This window comes from Mus caroli, chromosome 15 (assembly GCF_900094665.2).
Source record: "Mus caroli chromosome 15, CAROLI_EIJ_v1.1, whole genome shotgun sequence".
Taxonomy (NCBI): domain Eukaryota; kingdom Metazoa; phylum Chordata; class Mammalia; order Rodentia; family Muridae; genus Mus; species Mus caroli.
Window position 1 is genome coordinate 83,080,451 of NC_034584.1, and position 18,057 is coordinate 83,098,507.

Below are 18,057 nucleotides of genomic sequence, written 5' to 3' on the forward strand. Positions count from 1 at the left end.
AAGGAAGGAAGGAAGGTAGGTAGAGGCAGAGGCAAGTGGATCTCTGTGAGTTCGAGGCCAGCCTGGCCTACAGAGAGTTCCAGAAATAGCCAGAGCTATATAGTAAGACCCTGTCTTCAAAGCAACCAAACTATACCAAATATACATACATACACATATATATTCTTTCTCAAAAATAATGAAATAGGAAGGAAGGAAGGAAGAAGGGGGAGAAAGAAAGAAAGAAAGAAAGAAAGAAAGAAAGAAAGAAAGAAAGAAAGAAAGAAAGAAAGAAAGATGGGCTGAGATGTAGCTCAGTGACAGGACATTTGTCTAGCATGAATAAGACTCTGAGTTCCATCCCAGATACTACAAAAATAAATTTAAAATACAATGAATGTGTAAATGTGGATGGTGTGCACTGGAGTCTCTGGATAGCCTCTTACCTGTCTGTGTGTAGCGCATCCAATTCAAGATGACCTCTGGTGCCCGATACCACCGGGTTACCACATATCCAGTCATCTCACTGTCTGCCTGCCTGGCAAGGCCAAAGTCTAGGATCTAAAGAAGTATCAAGGAGATGGAACTTAAACACTGAGGATAGACCAGATATGGTCCAGAAGACCCTAAGAGAGCTGGGCTTGAGTTTCTATGCTAAACTGTTTGCCACCCTTTGGTCTTGAGCCCCCAGGATTCTCCGTGTGGTCAGTACACCTGGCCCTACCCACCTCACGTCAAATGCCAAGGGTTTTCTTCTGTTTCACCATCCCCTAATCACCTTTAGGAGCCCTGAGTGACTGGGGATATTCAGCCACTCTTTGCCTAATAGCTGCTCAGCCTCTGCACAAATGTCTGAGTTCTGTCCCTTTGCCTAGGCCAAGGGTCAAGCAGACCCATAGGGGAAGTAGAAGGGGTCCCCCAACCCCTTCCATGGTCATCTTCCCCTCCCAGCGATACCTTCAGCTCACAGTCCTCATTCACAGCCAGGTTGCCAGGCTTCAAGTCCTGAGAGAACAAAGATGGCCACTATGACCCACCTGCCAGAGCAGGGCTCAGGCAGCACATTATTAGGGTCACCTAAAACTGGTCTGGTCCCTCTGGGGAAGAGCAAGAGGGGCTTTCCTGGTCCCCAGGGAAAGCATCCCCACCACAGACCTATCTTGCCCTTCATAGTTAAGCAATGGGCACTGGGGTTGAGCACATCTGTCTACACAGCTGGAGAGGAGCCCAGCTGCAATCTCCCAGCCCCGCCAGGACTCACTCTGTGGATGACACCAGCCGCATGGATATACTGTGGGAAAGAAAGAGTTCAGCAGCCGTCAGCTCAGGGGTACTCCAAGCCACAGAGCCCTTACCCTGCCCAAACGGGAAGCTCTGCCCGCCTCCCTATGGCCACCTCTGCAAAGCCTACCTTCAGCCCCTTCAACATCTGATACACAAGAAACTGGATTCTGTCTTCACTCAGGGTCTCATGCTTCATGAGTTTGCCCAGATCAGTGCCCATGAATGGCATCACCAGGTAGCTGCAGAAGCAAGGGATGCAGCCAAGGGATCAGGGCTAGCCCCACTGGGCCCAGTTCACACCTTGCGAGATCCCACCCTGGCAGGTGCCACCAAAGCATTACCCTGGAGCGCCCATTCATCACTAGCATTGTGGGGGGGGGGGTCACACCATCCTATGATGTCTCTACCCCTACCATGCCGTGCTAGACAACAACCCACCCCCTGGGCACACTGTCCTTGACAATTACACCTCTCAACCCATGCCCACATCCCCTCTTTCCAGAATGGCAAGCAAGGAGTGGGCTGTGTGTCAGGGGTATTTTGTTTGGGTTTGAGGGCTCTCTGTTTTTGAGGAAAGGTCTCACTCGGTAGTCCTGTCTGGCCTGAAACTCACCGTGTAGACCAGGATGGCCTCAAATTCAAAGAGAGCTATCTGCCTCTACCTCTGTCATCTAAGTGCTGGAATTAAAGGCTTGCACCACTACCCTCAGCCTTGTCTTGTCTTTATTTTATTTTTTGGATGCTTTGCCTCCACGTGTATCCGTGGACCACGCCATGTACAGTGCTCACAGAGACCAAAAGATGGTATCAACTCTTCTGGGACTAGAGTTGCAGAAGCTGTGAGCTACCAGATAGGCTCTGGGAATCAAACCCACGTGCTCTTAGAAGAGCAGTCAGGGGGGGCTGGTGAGATGGCTCAGTGGGTAAGGGAACCTGACTGTTCTTCCGAAGGTCCGGAGTTCAAATCCCAGCAACCACATGGTGGCTCACAACCATCCCTAACGAAATCTGACTCCCTTTTCTGGAGTGTCTGAAGACAGCAACAGTGTACTTACATTAAATAAATAAATAATTAAAAAAAAAAAAAAAGAAGAAGAGCAGTCAGGGCTCTTAACCATTGAACCATCTCTCCAGTCCTTGCTTTTGTTTTTGGAGAGAGGGTCTCAGGCAGGCCAAAATAGCCTTGGAATCCTGTCCCTCCTAGCTCTATCTCTCAAATGCTGGGATTGCAAGTGTGTGTGCCACCACAGGCCACTTCAGGGTTTTTAAATTCCCAATTAAAGGGCGTCGCATGCTGGGTGAGCGGCTGAGGCTGCACCTGACATTGGCACCTCAGATTGTTTAGTTGTACTGATACCTCAGGCACTGTGAGGACCCAAAACTCCCCAGGCTTAGAAGGAGAGACAGTTTGGCTTTACTAGGGCATCCCAGTATCCAGGGGTTACCAATAGTACATGGGTTATGATGAGACGTGCATGAGCAGTATACATCTCAGTCCTCACTTGGGCCATGGGAAGAACTCAAGCCAACTTAGAACCTGAACTGGTACCCAGAAGCTGCCTAGGCCCCTCCTGCCACACATAGGTTAACCAGGAACCTGGGGCAGGGGTTGGAGCCGCAAGGCATCTAGGTCAGAGGGTTGTTCAGATAGATGGAGGGATAGACAAGGAAAAATGGTATTATCACTCACACAAGTTCATGGCTCCCAGGAGCATATAGGAGTGGGGTATAGACTGTGGTAAGAGGAGTGGGTGGGCAGTGTGCACCCTATTCCTTATGTAGGCTATGACTCCCTGGGGCGGGGGTGGGGGGGCTCGTCCCTTATCAGATATCCTACATATCATTTCTAATACAATTTCTATCAGTAGCAAAAGTACAGCTATGCAGGGCAGTGGTGGTGCACGCCTTTAATCCTAGCACTTGGGAGGCAGAGGCAGGCAGATTTCTGAGTTCGAGGCCAGCCTGGTCTACAGAGTGAGTTCCAGGACAGCCAGGGCTACACAGAGAAACCCTGTCTCTGAGCCCCCCACCCCCCAAAAAAAGTACAGTTATGAAGTAGCAACCAAACAATCTTCTGGCTGGTGGGGTCACCACGACATGAGAAACTGTATTAAAGGGTCACAGCATTAGGAAGGTTGAGAACCACTGGCCCTCAACCTGACCCAGAATCTTAAGCTGACACCGAGAAGCCACCCAGGTTCCTGCTACCCTCTCAGCCACTAGCACTTACAAGTCTGTGAAGTCGTCCAGAGACTCATCAGGTGTGAACACATCCAGTAGCCCAATGACCTGAAGAACAAGTAGCAGACGGAAGAGAGAGCACACAGCACACGGGAGCTGCAGGGCCTCAGTGCACCCCTGGGGTGGCACTATACTCCAGGCCGAAAACCCTCCCTCCCATGACTATCCCTGTCTCCTCCACTGTCTCCACTGTCGGCTCAGTCCCCATCCTGGTACATTTGCCCACAGACACAGGCTATTTTTGGAGGCTGACAGCCGGGATTCTCGGGGGGGAGGGGCAGTCTCAGGTCTGGGTTGGCTCCAGGCCTCTGAGCAATCCGGTCCCCTTAGTCTTCCGTCTCCCCTGTCTCCCCCACACATACACACTTTTTTTTTCTTCCCAATGAAGCAGACCCAAGACCAAAGTGGGGACCGTCCCCTGGGAGGAATGAATTCCCAGTAGGTCATTCCTGGGACCATCCCCTCTGGCTGTCTAGACCAAGCACCAGTTGAAACACAGCTTTTGATTGAGGGGGTTGGACAACAGATAGACAATGTAGGCTTCCCTGTACTTGGTTAGGAGACAGGACCTCCGGGGTCAAGGGAGTTTGTCCTGAGGAGGGCCGCATATATCCAAATCCCAGGAGGGATGAGTAAATGAGCAAAGAGAGGTCAGGTGCCTGATGGCCATCACAGGAGTGAAAGTCCCTACAGAGTAAGGTACAGAAAGGAAGTGGTCGAAGCCCAGGCCAAGAAGGAATCAAGGAAAGGACAGAGCAAGCCCAAGGGGGGCCTCACACTCCCATCCCAGGGGCAGCTTTGGCTTTGCTCCATCGAGCGAGTGGCCGTGGAAAGGTTTAAACAAGGATATGATGCTGGATGGGTCCTCCTAGTTTCAGTGACAGAATGCAGCAAGAATAGACAGGAGGTAAAGGGCAGATGGGCGACTGCTTTAGTCATGGCCGAAGCTAGGGGGAAGAACGTGGACAGGAAAGGCCTGGAGACAGTTAACTCACAGGTGTGACCCGTGAGCTGAGCTCAGAATAGATAAGGAATAGTGTGCCGGAGGTCAAGGCAGGTCCTTCAAAGGATTATGACTTCTGCACTTTTGTGGTACAGAATGTGACCCAGAGCCAAGGACTAGAGCTTGAGGAAAAGGAGGAAGAGGAGAAGGAGGAGAGAGAGGAGGAAGAGGAGGAGGAAGAGGAGGAGGAGAAGGAGGAGGAGGAGGAGGCGGCAGTGGGTAGGGCTGGCCCTGTGGCAACCCCATCTCTGGTGTGAGTGAGGCATACAGCCTATCTAAACCTCAGGGTCCACATGGAAAAGTAGGTTACAATGGCAGCCTCTCAGAAATGTGTTGAGGCATCCTGAAAGCCTCCACAGCTAGGTGAGGACAGGTCAGTAGCTTGAGATGTAAAGGCTCTTCAGACTGGCAAAGAAGTGGGGAGTGAATGAAGAGCTCCACGGCTCTCTGTTCAAGAAGGGTTCAGGATAAGTAGGTAGGTGGAAGTTGGGGGCTCTGAGGATAGGGGTGGTTACACCCAAGAAAACACAGCCTTTTACTGTTTGGTTTGGTTTGTTTGGCTTTGGGTTTGGGTTTCTCTGTGTAGAAGCTGGCTGTCCTAGAACTAACTCTTTAGATCAGGCTGGACTCGAACTCATGGGGACCCATCTGCCTCTGCCCCACAGGTACATGTGCTGCCACTGCCAGGCTTACTGGGTTTGTTTGTTTGTTTGTTTGTTTTTTACTGCTTCCAGCTTTACTAGGAAGCAAAGAAGCAGACCTAGCAGGGCTGGTACCCATCCACCAAATCAGCTAAGAGTAGCAATGAGGAAGCAACGGGGCTCAGTTTGCTGTTAGCCACGAGATGTTCATTTTTTTCCTTGGGGCTATTGACTGATGATCCAGGAGGATTGAAACATCAGGACTAGGGCAGCTGTACAGAACAGAACAGAAGTGGGAGGGACAGAACTCACAGGTTCAGGAAGAACCACATATAATAATAATAATAATAATAATAATGTCCCTGGTTGGGAGGAATGCTCTGATGGCTAGCAATGGTGATACAAGAGGCTTAGGAGTAGCCATATGCAGGTAGGACTGGAAAGGAGATGCCTTCTGTATGGGTGTGAAGAAATACACACCCACAATGCTAACAGTGATGCTCTGCTCCGTAAATCCCTTTATCCACAGAGACCCAAGGCTCTGGGATGATAGAGCCAAGGCTGCACACCTCGAGTACCCTGCCTTGCCCTGAATGCCTAGGATCCTGTATGTCTGGAATAGAAGACTCAGGCGGTGGGCAAAGGGAGACTAGGGTAGGGTAAGGAAGTACCCCTTCCAGGAAAACCCTCCTCACACCAACCTGATTGGAGACAGGTTTTGGAATGAGACCTGAGGAATCCTTAGGCCTAGACCATACCCTGACCACTGCCTGGGCTGCGAAGGTAGAAGTGGACCGAAGGTGAAATCAAGCAATTGAAGAAGAGGCTGAAATTGTAGTGTCCACCCAGAAAGGGATCTGGGCTCTGCCTCCGCTTTCCTCCTGAAAGTTGTTGAAAGCTTACCCAAGCTGGGAGCTAACTAGGTAGGAGGTACCAGGCCCTTGGAAGCAGAGACGGTGGGCAGGATTTGCAGGGGAGGGCAGGATGAGAGGAGGCCAGCGCACAATATCCGCATCTGGGGCGGGCTTTGGACTCACGTTCTCGTGGCGCATGTGTTTGAGGAGGCGCAACTCTCTGTAGGCGCGCTTGGCAAACAGCTCCGACTGGAAGGGCCGGTACAACTTCTTGATGGCCACCTTGTTGCCAGTGCGGCTGTCTACTGCAGAGCTGCGGGGCGGACGGCTTGGCTAGCGAACCGGCCCTGTAATCGCCAGCTGCCTCCTGCCCTGCCTGCCGCCCCGCCCGGCAAACGCTCACCACACTGCACCATAGGCACCAGAGCCAACGGGCTGCAGGTCTTGGTACACGGCGCGCACCTCCCAGGCCGTTTTGGTCACCTCCTGGCGGTAAAAGCCCTTGCGGGCGGGTGGCGGGGAGCTCATCCCCAGCCGTAGCACCGCGCCCCAGGACCGGACCCGGGATCAGGGGCTCCGCCCGCGCGCCCCGGGTCACTGCGTGGCAGGGCGTACTCCGCGCCGGCCACCCGCCTGCCCGCCTCTGAGATTTTCCTTTGCGGGCTCTTCTCTCGGGGTCGCCACCCTGAACTCTCTATAACCGCCAACTCCCACCCGACCCTTGTCTCTGGCCCGCTAAGTGGTCCCTCCCGGCCCACTGACCAACCGGCCCCCGGGCCCTGAGCACGTGACACCCCCGCCTGCCCTCCAGCCCCTGCGGAAACCCGAGGAGGCCTCCGGGGTTGGGCGGAAGGCTTGGAAAGGGGGGGTTGTGGGGGAGAGCTGCCCCATAGCTCAGTCTCGACCTGAGATGAGAGGAGGCTTTGAAACACCCTGGCCAGCCTACACTCTCGCTAGACTTCTTGGCCCTTGAGTCCTAGCAGGTGCCTCTCTTAATTCCAGCCTTTCCTGTTCTCCCAGAACGTCGGACCCATTCTAGGCAACTTGAGACCACCAGGTTCTACTCCAGCCCCAGGTCCGGTCCACCTGCCCATACACCAATCATACCCCATCCCAAATGGTTCCTGTTACTGGCTCAACTCCCCGTCTTTCCCAAGGATGCCCCGCCCCTGGGGCTGATCCGTTCACCTTCTTCTCTATGGAGGAGGGATTTGGTTCAGTCTCCCAAACGTCTCAGGTTGCATCCCCAGCCCCATTGTTGTGGCCACTGGCTCTCAACTTCCCTGTCTAGGATCCAGAGGGATGGGTCCTATCCTATCGGCCCTTCTAAGACTCCTTTATACCTCTGTTCCACCCACCCCAATCTGGTATGTGGAGTGGCCGCTTCAAGCATTGGACGGGGCTGGTCTCTCTGTGCTTTCCACCTGCTGTCCAGTTTGATCTTTAAAGCCCAGAACGAGCTAAAAGTGTGTCTGTCCCCGGAAAAAAAAGAGGGGATCCTTATGTGCTCATTCTCTCTGGGGTCCGGTGTAGACCTGAACCAGATGCTCCCGGAGGGTCAAGCCAACATCCCTCTCACAGCCGAGTAACCAAAGTCTGTTCCAGGATCTCATTGGCTTGACCAGTAGTAACAAGATCCCCAGAACCCTCTCTCTCCCCCTCCCTCCAAGCCTGCCTGCCTGCTGCCATGAATCAGCAGCTCAAGGCTAGCCAGAGCAACTTTACACCTGGGCTGCTGCTGGTGATGTGGTACATCCGCAAACTGACAAGAGCGAGCTGGGCAAGCTCAGGGCCAACAAACACTCAAACTACATCTGCCTGGCTCCTGTGACCTCCGTGCCCTGGGAGGCCTCCAGACACCCACCCATGCCACCCAAAAAGCTCCCCGATTCCCCTCCTTTTCTGTAGGGGACTGATCTAGACCAGATTTGGGTACTAGGGCCATGGGTTTGCTCCCAGTCCCAATCCCCCAACGATGGACTTGGCTCTTGCCTTCTAGGTCCACCACTCCCCCCGCCCCCAACCTCCACCGCTGGACCAGCTGCCAGACTCAAGATCTCTGGCCATCCAAGATTCAGGACACAGGCATGACACATGAGCCGTATCCTGGGCTAAAGTTGCCTTTTAGCCTTTGTCAGGAAGGAAAGCTATTTCCCATATCCTGTCCAATATCAGAGGAAGAACAGATCTTTTCTCCAGGGACAATCCCCAGCCTCACCAGTAAGAGGGAGCCAAGTCTGTCCACCATTCCTAATGTACAAAGTCCCTAATGTGCAGGGACCAAAGTGTGCTGGCTCTTACACCTTTTGCCCCTTCTAACCAGTGTGTCTTGTCCTCCACTGGTCTCCTGGGTTCTTGACCACCCCCCCCCCAAGAAGCTGTGATAGTACTAGAAATGACCGCTGCTCTCATTGAGTGATCAAGGGGCACAATAAATGCAAAGTCGGTGGCACTAGCAGGAAGTGTACCGAGGCACAGAGAACTTGTCACTTTCCTCCAGGAAGCAGGATCAGTAGAAGCAATGGGATCCAGAGCCTTTTGCACAGACAAGAGCAAGAGGGATGCCCCTTTATTGTGCACTCTTGGTGCAGGCACTTGACATCCAGAGCCCCTTGGTCCCTGATAGCAAGAGATCATCGTCTCTTCAGGGAGGCGTCACACCCCCAACACGTTTTCAAACAGGGCCCTACCTCAAAAGTTACTTGGTCAGCTCCTCTCTGGGGGATGGGGAGACGAGGGGTGACTCGCAAACCACAGCACCCCAGACCAGCTGCAGAACCTCAAGGGTTGGTGGAGGTAGAACGTGGACAGACACTTGTCAACTTTGAATCAAGGTCCCGGGGCAAGAATGTCCATGCTCACATCCGTGGGTGCTGGCCACCTAGAATCCTTGAGATTAGACCCCCAACTTCATCGGCTCTCCAGCTGGCATTGTGCCCTTGTGACTCAGGATCCTGCTGCTGCTCCCTATACCCTTACATTTGCTTAAACTAATGGAACTTGGCACCTCTCAGAGCCTTTGGTCTAGTTCACAGCTGGGATTCAAGACCCATTAGAAAACAGGAACTTGTGGGGAGAGGAGGCAGGAGTTATCTCCAACTTAGGCACCAGACCAGAAATGGCTGCTGCCTCTTGGGTGCTCACAGATTCATACACACCAGCACATGCCTGCATTTGTTCTGATGTGTATCCCAGGGTGCACACTTCATGCCCATGTGCCCACATTCCACAGGCAACCACAAATCTTCAGCAGGCTTTTCTGACTAGATAGATAATCTGATGGTGGTCTCGGCCTTCCCACCCCCAGAGGAAACGCCACTCAGTTAGGAGGGGCACTGGGCTTGCCTCTGCTTTCAGCCACTCACTTCCTGGTTGAGCATCTCCAACCACTGTGACTCCCCCTCCCTCAGAGTCTCCAGGGACCATGGACCATTAGCCTTCCTCCCAATCCAGATAGTCTTCAAGAGCAGAAGAGACCTGGACAGGGACAGGGACACACTCAGATCCCACACACAGAGGTCCCAAGGAGAACCTGGGTGGACCAAGGTAGGTCCAGAAACACTACTGCCCAGACTCCAGCACATAATGGGAGGGAGGCATATGTACACATCCGTGCATTCCTCTGTGTGTGTGTGTGTGTGTGTGTGTGTGTGTGTGTGTAGAGTTTCTCAAGGCAAGGGGGGTCGGTCCCAGGTTAAGTGTCAGGGCTGCCTGAGAGGTGCCTCTTGAGGAAAGCTGGAAAGCTGAGGAGAGGGGACAGGCTCAGGTTTCCCACTTCAGGCAATGCCTCACTGCTCAATTTCATGGGTGCCAGGGAGCTGTGACGGTTCCAGGGGCTTGAAGCTAAGGACTTCTTGGTAAGTAAGCTCTGGGGAGGGGAATGAAAAAAGGGGGGAAGGGTGAGATTATGCTGTCTGCCCACTTCCCTCCAAACCTCTGCTACACACACACACACACACACACACACACACACACACCCTTACATGTCTCACTCAGAAACAGATATGTTTCCATCCTCCTTCCCCCACCCCACCCCCTACTTCCCCTCCCCACCCCAGACCATTGAGGAAATCCTGGGGAGTTCCTTGCATGAAACAGGTAAAATCTTGCTCTGAGAAAAGGCAGCCCTCTGGTTCATGGACACTGCTCTCTTTCCCATCCCCCCCCCCGGCCCCACGCCCCATCCCCCATCCCCTGTGCTCACCCTTCCACTCCTCCAGCGTGCGCTCCTTGGCCTCAACACTTTCATCATAGGGCTCTGCCTCTGGCTCATCGTCAGGGTCATGGTACTGGCTGAAGTATGCGTGGGCCAAGGCTTCGGCCGCACTGACCCTCTGGTCACTGTCTAGTACCAGCATTCTTCCAAGGAGGTCCACGGCTGCAGGAGTGAGTGAGGCTTAGCACCATAGCCAATGCTGGATCTGAAGCCCAACCTAGACCCAGTACCAGTCCTTACCCAGAGGGTTGGCTCCATGGAAGACACTGCTGAGGTCCTTCTGGGGCATGGGAGGCAGAGACTGGATGTATGTCCGGGCCTGGAGACACATAAGAAGAGCTTGGAGGTCTAACTAGCTTCTATTTTCCTGGCTCAAACTGGGCAGAAGGCCTTTCAAGAGATGCATTCATTCCAACAGGCCTGGTAGGTACCCCAGCAAGCCAGACTCCTGCTCTCAAAGTCGGGGCATGGTGGGTGTTCCCTAGCCGAGCAGTGGTCCCACACATGCCTTTATTCCCAGCATTCAGGAGGTAAAGGCAGGCAGAATCTGAGTTTGAGGCCAGCCTGATCTATAGAGTGAGTTCCAGGACAGCCAAGGCTATGCAGAGAAACCCTGTCTCAAACAAAACAAAACAAAACAAAAGTCTGGGGGCGGGGGCTGGTGAGATGGCTCAGTGGGTAAGAGCACACGACTGTTCTTCCGAAGGTCCAGAGTTCAAATCCCAGCAACCACATGGTGGCTCACAACCATCTGTAATGAGATCTGACTCCCTCTTCTGGAGTGTCAGCTACAGTGTACTTAAACAGCTACAGTGTACTTATATATAATAAATACATATTTAAAAAAAAAAAGTCTGGGGGCTCCAGGACTTTATTTGGCTTCTGATGGTGCCTACAAAAGCCAAAAGCTCAACTCTTCCCTGCCTCACTGTCTATAAGCAGGGGAGTCTGTCAGCACTGATAGTTTTGTCTTCACTGTCTCTGCTACCTGGAATGGCCTCCTGGTTCACCTGCTTCTCTCTGAAAGGGTTGGATGTTCCTAGCACAAGTTCCATCCCTCCCTGCTCATGTTCCTCACATGATTCCATTTTCTGATTACTACTCCCTCCCCAGCATGACTGGTGCTTGGTCGGAAGAGCCAACAGAGAGACGGATGGCCACTAACTCACATGCTCCGAGGATATCTTTGCCAGAACCTCAGGACTGGGTGTGCCCACCACCTCCATGATTCGCTTCAGCTGGTCGATGTCTACCTAGCTCAGGAAACACCTGGTGGCCAGCGTTTCCGGTCCCAGCCCCTGGTACACTGTAGAGCTGTGGCTCAGGACAGGGAGCCCCGTGTAATGTGTGATATGGCATAGGACAGAGGAAAGACATCCAAAAAGGGCCAGAGTCCACTCCCACCCTGGAGAAGGGGACCCCAGCTGGACCCTGCTCCCCAAGGATACAGTCGTTTCCAGGAAAGAGGGCCTTTCCTTGCAGCAGTTCAGCCATGATGCAGCCCACAGACCAGATGTCCACTGTTGGGGAAGAGTAAGGAGACTATCAGTTTGCCAACCCCAAATCCTTCCTGTGAGCCTGGGGAGGAGCCAGCCCAGTGACCCTCAGGCATAACCAGGCCCAAAGAGACCAGTAGAAGCTTTACTCTATACCCTGTCCTGAGAAGAGGCATGAGGACACCCATCAAGTTAGAAGCCTTTCTAAAAGCTGGTCCCACCAATCCCTTGCTCCTCTCACAGAGCTCCAAAGATGCTCTCCTCCCCTTCAGCCTTTCTTCCTACCCCCACAGCTTCGTCATCCTCCCTAAACAGCATGAGCACTTTCTTCTCATCCTTACAGGACAAAGCCACTGCTTAAGAGTTGACAGCACCTGTCTGGTTGTAGTGCATCCAGTTTAGCATGATCTCTGGCGCCCGGTACCACCGTGTGGCCACATATCCGGTCATCTCCTCATCAGCTTGGCGTGCTAGCCCAAAGTCCAGGATCTGGAGGACCACGGGGATCTCGTGTAAGACCCCCACCTACCTCTCTGTGTGGCCCCACTTGTCCGTGCACCCCTCACCGCCCTTACCCTCAGCTCGCAGTCCTCGTTCACCGCTACATTGCTGGGCTTCAGGTCCTGCAGGGTGCACCGGGCATTGAGTGTGGCGAGGCCATGAGCCTAGGCAGAGTGGATGACCCTCACCCTTGCCCACAGCTGCACCTACCCGGTGGATGATGCCCGCCGAGTGGATATACTGCAGAGGAGGGCAGACCGGGTGAGCCCAGGCGCCACCTCGCTCTGCCCTCAACCCAGAGCGGTCGGGGGCGGGAACCCCCAGAGCCCACGTGCCCCACCTTCAGCCCACGCAGCAGCTGGTAGACAAGGAATTGAACATGCTCATCGCTCAGTGCCTGACACTTGACGATGTTATTCAGGTCGGCGCCCATCAGGGTCGTCACGAGGTACCTGCAGGATCAGGAGTTAGGATAGTCTCACCACCCCATCTCCGACTAAGCTCCCCAGACTACCACCGCGCCTGCCCAGGACGCTCACACTTCGCTGAAATCCTCGATGGATGTGGCCGGCGTGAAGACGTCCAAAAGTCCTATGACCTGGTCAGGGAACCCAGGCAGGATCACAGCTTAGCGGTAGGCAACGCCCCGTTGGCCCGGACCCCACCCACATGGGGCCGTACATCCAGAGGCTCCGCCCCTATATCGTAGGTCCCGCCCCCCAGCCAGGATGCGTCCCTTGTTCCCAGCATGCTCCCCTGGTGATACCCTTGTTCCCAACATCACCGGTCCCCTCTCTCACGTTCTCGTGCTTCAGGTGTTTGAGTAGGCGTAGCTCACGGTATGTCCTCCTCGCGTGGATCAGCGATTGGAAAGGGCGAGACAGCTTCTTCACAGCCACCTTCTGGCGCAGCCGCGCGTCGTAGGCCGAGCTGCAAGGTGGGCGAATAAGGAGAGCGAACGCCTGGCCTGAGTCCACCCGACGCTGGGGTGCGGGAGTGAGTCTGTTGCTAGCTCTAAAACCTAGGAGGCCTGTCCTCGCCTGCTCGCCCCGCGCTGCCTCCATGCCGACCCTCCTGATCCTCCCTTAGGAGACCCCTTTGAGTGGACACAGCGTTCTCTGGCAGAGAACCGGTGATTCTAGCCCAAACCTGAGCGCCCCCCCCCACACACACACAACAAGGCCATGGCATGGAAAACACCACGACTGAACCCACAGGCGCTCCCACAGCAAGCAGCCCTCCTCCTTCCTCACGGATGCCGTGGGAGGCTTACCTACAAAGCCCTGGACGCCCCACCCCCACGCCTCCGCACATCAGATTGCGGAAGCAAGATTATCCGGAGGTGTTTATTGCTTCCTGATTTGTAATTGAAGCTTAGTGTGGTGTTCATGCCTGTAATCCCAGCTCTTGGAGAGAGGGAGAGGCGAGAGAATCGAGATTGAGTTCAAAACCAGACATTGTCTCACAAGAAACCAAACCAAAACAAACAAAAAAATCCACACACACACAATTTATAACTCAGCAAATGGATAGTAGGAAATGTTTAACCCCAGTGTGAAGATGTCTCTGACACACTTCCACTCCCCCAGAAACTGGACCCGCCACCTCTGCACCTCCCTTCTGTCCTTCACTGGAGAGCCTCGAAAGAGCAATTGAGAGCACGCCTTCTATGTGGGCGGAGCCTAGAACACGTGGACTGAGCCGTGGTTCTAAGGCTTTTCACCAGGTTCTGATCCCTCTGCCCTCAAGACGGGAGCAGCTGGAAGCCACTGACGGAGCCCTGGCTACAGTACCTTTACACAGCCTGCTCCCCTGGTGATTCCTCTTCCTTCTCTCCCTCGATTCTCTTCGTCTCAGGATGCACCCTTCCCTTGCAGTGGTGAATGGAGACAGGATACCACCCATTCCCACCAGGTGAGGGAAGATGGGGAAGGGACATGGTGGTTTGGGATGCTCACGGGACTAGAGAGTAGTAGAAGAAAGGTGGCTTTCCTATGATAAGCAGAATGTCTAAGTAACTCCTGGGGTGGGGGTGGGGAGTGGCCACTAGAACAGCAGGATCCTCTTACTTGACTGCCTCTGTACAATCGAGTTACAAGGAGTTGGCATCCCATGGCCTGCCTCAGCAGGGTGACTGACCAAACCCAGGGTCACGGATCATCGGAGACAGACCTAGGTCTCCCTTGGGAAATCAGGCTTTCCCCTGGTAACTCCTAGATGGTCCAGCCCTGAAACAACTCTGAGTCAATGTCCAAGTCCCCTGCAAAGTATCTGCTTCGCCTCCCTCCCTGCCCCCTCCAAGTCCTCCCTGGCTCACCTTCCCTCTAATTTATTGTATTATTTTTTAAAATGTATTTTCATGTAACCTTATCCTCCTCCACTTGCTGAGTCCCTGAACATCCCAGACACAACATGTCCCATCATCTCTTCCTCTGGTGATGGAGAGGGTGTATCCTGTCTCTACTCACTGTGGAGGGCTGGGGTACTGCCTGAGAAGTAAGAATAAGGAGCAAGTGTCGGCAGAACAAGCCTACCCACCTCAGTGGTGGGTTTACAGGCTGCAGACGTGGGGCGAGATCCCATGACCAACTCACTCTGGGCCCTGTAAAGCAGGACTGTTTGCCTCTATAGGGTTGCAGTAGCAGTACAGAGGCTTCGGATGACAGCACCCGATCCAAGATGTGAGACTCAGCCCCCATTCCTGGTGTGGGGCACATACCGGTGTCCACACCCTTGATCAGCCCGTCAACAAGGACTATCTACAGCCGTTCTCCAGTCCCAGGTGCCTGGATGCTGCCCACGATCGAGACTGCAATCTCTGGTCTCCAAGCCCTACCTATATTCAGAGATCCTTTGTTGGGTAAACTGGGGTAGGGTGTAGACAAGAGAGTAGGTGTCCGCTTAGGCTCAAGCCGCTGAGCTTCTAGGAATCTGGAGGCGCGGGTATGATCCACAGGAGAATTTTGGTGTCTTCCAAAGAAGAAAGGTCTCCTCACCGCGCTGGGGCTCCCCTTTTCAAATACTTAGGTCTGAGGGAACGTTAGACCCTGCAGCTACTTAGACCTTGTCCGAAATAACCCGGATGGCTAACTGTTCCATTTAGCGGCCCCAGAGACTTGCTCTCCCGCCAGCTGTGACGCCGCAATATTCAGCCTTTTGGGGAAAAACTAGGAAAGGGATCGGAGATGGGGGGAGGGCATTAGAGGACCCCCCCCCCACCTGCCAGCGAGTGGAATCTAGTAGGAAAGTTTCCTCCGTGTCCCCTCCCCCCCATTCATTCATCGGAAGCGTGCAGACCGGGGGCGGAGGCAGGGCGAGGCCCCTCCCCACGCCGGGAAACCCACGTCGCGCTGGAGGGTCGCGCACGCTTTCCCGCCCAGCTCCCACCAGGTCCTTGCCGGCCCCTACCAGACTGAGCCGTAGGCGCCGGAGCCCACGGGGCGTAGGCCCTGCAGCCGCTGCGGCACCTCCCATACTGTTTTGTTCAGCTCTTGCCGGTAGAATCCCGCGCGCGGACCCGACATATCCGCAGAAGCAGCTGGAGCGAGCGTCCCGGATCCCCGCGCGCAGCACCCGGCCCGCGCCCCACGCCCAGCACCGCTGAGCAAAACGGGGTGGGGGCTGGGGGGCGGCGGCGCAGCAGGGCGGGGCGGCGGGGCGGGGCCGAGGCCCGGCGGATTTCCCCAGCCGGGAGACCGGAGGGCGGGGAAACGGGGGTGGGGTGGGGTGGGTGGAGGTTGAGGGTTCCCGGAGACAGACGCGCAGCTTCCTGCCCCTCGGAGACCGTGACAAAGGAAAAAGCCGGCTTCCCTCCCATGGGGGTGACGATGAAACTTCTTGCTTGTACTCCCCCACCTTCATCTTCTGCATATTACCTAACCCCTCTGCCCTTCCCCAGGTCCCAGGCCAGTCCCCTTTCTCAGAAATGAAGGGAAATTGTCAAAAGTGAGCTTGAGCACGTGGTGATAATACTTTCAGAACAATAACAAAAAACACTAGCGGGGGGGGAGGGGGAGTAAAGGCTCTAGGTTAAAAACCAGCGCCACGGCGCCAACTCAGGGCACCACTGAAGGAGGAACCTTGTGGCCAGGGTGAGGAGGACGCCCCCGTTTGGTGTTAATGGTTCACCTTCTAGATAGGCTTGCTAGGTCTTAGTAAGGGACGGAGCCTTCAGGAGACAGGACGACATCTACTCCCCATCTTGCCCTAACCTCGACCCAGAAGTTCCTGGAAGAGGTAAGCTCCCGGCGGGCAGTCAGGACCAGGGACAGCGCAGCACCATGATTGGGGCCACAAGGTATGGTCCCCACATGGGCCTCTTTTTAGTACTGGGTATTTTTCCTCCTTATGAAGCCCTCTCTTCACTGACACTCGGGAAACGCCCCCAGCCTTGACTTTCTCCGGCCACTAGCACAGGCGACTAAGAAGGACTACCAGCCCTGGCAGGCATAGTTCAGTTTGTCACCAAGCCTAGAAATCTCCCTTTTCCTGGTGTCCAGGGTGGATGCTCTCTTGTCCAGTTAAGGCCTCACCCATGCCACTTTAGGCCAGTGGTTCTCAACCTGTGGGTCACGACCCCTTTTTTTACAGGTGTCACCTAAGACCATCAGAAAACACAGATATTTACAATTCATAACAGTAACATTAGTTATAAAGTAACAACAAAATAATTTTATGACTGGAGGTCACCACAACATAAGGAACTGTATTAAAGGGTTGCAGCATTGGAGAGTTGAGAACCTCTGCCCTAGGCCCTACTTTTATTCACACTTGAAAGTAAACATGGAGTCGCCCAGCACCAGGAGAGAGATGCTGGAGTACCTGGCCAGCCTGATCTACATCCTGAGTTCCAGGGCAGCCAGAGCTAAATCGAGAGATTCTGTCTCTAAGCTGATTCCTTTCCCCCATTCCTCCTCCCAATAAAGGGATTATGGGCTGAGTGTCGTGGCTTCCATCAGTAATTTGAATGCGTAGGAAGCTAAATCTGGAAGATCACAGCAAGTTCAAGGCCTACCTGGGCTATAGAGTAAATCTGAAGCCATCTGAGCTACAGAGTGAGACCCTGCCTCAAGGCAGAAGGAAGAAAGGAAGGAAAGAAAGAAAGGCAGGCAGGCCAGCCAGATGTGGTGACACAGGTCTTTAATCCTAGCTAAAGCAGAGGCAGGAGGATCTATCTCTATGCCTACGAAGCTAACAGGTGAGCTATGGCTTCTGACCACCCCCCTTTTTGTTTTTTGTTTTTAAATAACTTTGAGCAAAACTCAAATAGTTAACTATTTGGGAATTACATGCATAATCAACCGTGAATTTCTAAATTGTCTCTTATTTATTTATTTATTTATATCATATGTGCTCTGATGTTTTGCCTGTGTGTATGTCTGTGTGAGGGTATCAGATCCCCTGAAATGAGCTACAGTTATGAGCTGTCATGTGGGTGCTGAGACTTGAACCCAAGTCCTTTGGAAGAACAGCCAGTACTCTTAGCTGCTGAGCTATTTGTAGCCCCATCCTGAATCTCTCTCTCTCTCTCTCTCTCTCTCTCTCTCTCTCTCTCTCTCTCTCTCTNTCTCTCTCTCTCGGTTTTTTTCAAGACCAGATTTCTTTGTATAGCCTCTACTGTCCTGGAACTCAACTCTGTAGACCAGGCTGGCCTTGAACTCAGAAATCCACTTGCCTCTGCCTCCTAAGTGCTGGGATTAAAGGCATGTGCCACCCTTGCCCTGCCCTGAATCCCACTTTAATGAGAAATCTGAGTTTTAAATAATGTAGGGCTGGGATGTAGTTCAGTAGTATGTAACTGCCTAATAGAGTGAGGCCCTGGTTTGAACCATCAGCCCATCAA

The 18,057-nt window shown here is 53.7% G+C and overlaps 2 protein-coding genes across 4 annotated transcripts in view; both read right to left on the bottom strand.

Annotated features, from left to right (window-relative positions):
* The window catches only part of Mapk12 (mitogen-activated protein kinase 12), a 10,134-nt gene extending 3,373 nt beyond the window's left edge, over positions 1 to 6,761 (bottom strand). Inside the window, exons 1-7 of the mRNA XM_021184068.1 lie at positions 6,406 to 6,761; positions 6,186 to 6,315; positions 3,494 to 3,552; positions 1,391 to 1,502; positions 1,241 to 1,270; positions 937 to 984; positions 426 to 540 (exon numbers count right to left, since the gene is read on the bottom strand). Coding sequence (XP_021039727.1) covers positions 426 to 540; positions 937 to 984; positions 1,241 to 1,270; positions 1,391 to 1,502; positions 3,494 to 3,552; positions 6,186 to 6,315; positions 6,406 to 6,530 — 619 coding nt within the window. The 5' untranslated portion in view covers positions 6,531 to 6,761. The remainder of the gene's footprint in view (positions 1 to 425; positions 541 to 936; positions 985 to 1,240; positions 1,271 to 1,390; positions 1,503 to 3,493; positions 3,553 to 6,185; positions 6,316 to 6,405) is intronic.
* A 1,777-nt stretch (positions 6,762 to 8,538) lies between these two features.
* Positions 8,539 to 15,846, bottom strand: Mapk11 (mitogen-activated protein kinase 11). Of its 3 annotated transcripts, XM_021184070.1 has the most exons (12): positions 15,624 to 15,846; positions 13,016 to 13,145; positions 12,755 to 12,813; positions 12,556 to 12,667; positions 12,426 to 12,455; positions 12,290 to 12,337; positions 12,089 to 12,203; positions 11,667 to 11,738; positions 11,388 to 11,467; positions 10,459 to 10,537; positions 10,207 to 10,380; positions 8,539 to 9,870 (listed from the first exon to the last, which is right to left on the bottom strand). In XM_021184070.1, the coding sequence occupies exons 1-12, from the start codon at positions 15,737 to 15,739 to the stop codon at positions 9,791 to 9,793; spliced, it is 1,095 nt and encodes a 364-aa protein (XP_021039729.1). In that variant the 5' UTR covers positions 15,740 to 15,846; the 3' UTR covers positions 8,539 to 9,790. The 3 variants fall into 3 exon arrangements, with proteins under 3 accessions (XP_021039729.1, XP_029325690.1, XP_029325691.1); XM_029469830.1 differs by lacking the exon at positions 12,426 to 12,455 and having other exon boundaries at positions 8,553 to 9,870; positions 12,290 to 12,379; positions 15,624 to 15,819; XM_029469831.1 differs by lacking the exons at positions 12,426 to 12,455; positions 15,624 to 15,846 and adding an exon at positions 13,489 to 13,929 and having other exon boundaries at positions 8,553 to 9,870; positions 12,290 to 12,379.
* Positions 15,847 to 18,057: the final 2,211 nt, after the last annotated feature.

Excerpts from the sequence above, each read along its gene's own strand:
- Mapk11 (XM_029469830.1), bottom strand. The coding sequence starts at position 15,739 with ATGTCGGGTCCGCGCGCGGGATTCTACCGGCAAGAGCTGAACAAAACA. Across the intron at positions 12,668-12,754 it reads ATCGAGGATTTCAGCGAAGT|GTACCTCGTGACGACCCTGA; the intron begins GTGAGCGTCCTG and ends CTGATCCTGCAG. Across the intron at positions 11,468-11,666 it reads CCTCTTTCCTGGAAACGACT|ACATCGACCAGCTGAAGCGA; the intron begins GTATCCTTGGGG and ends TGAGCTAGGTAG.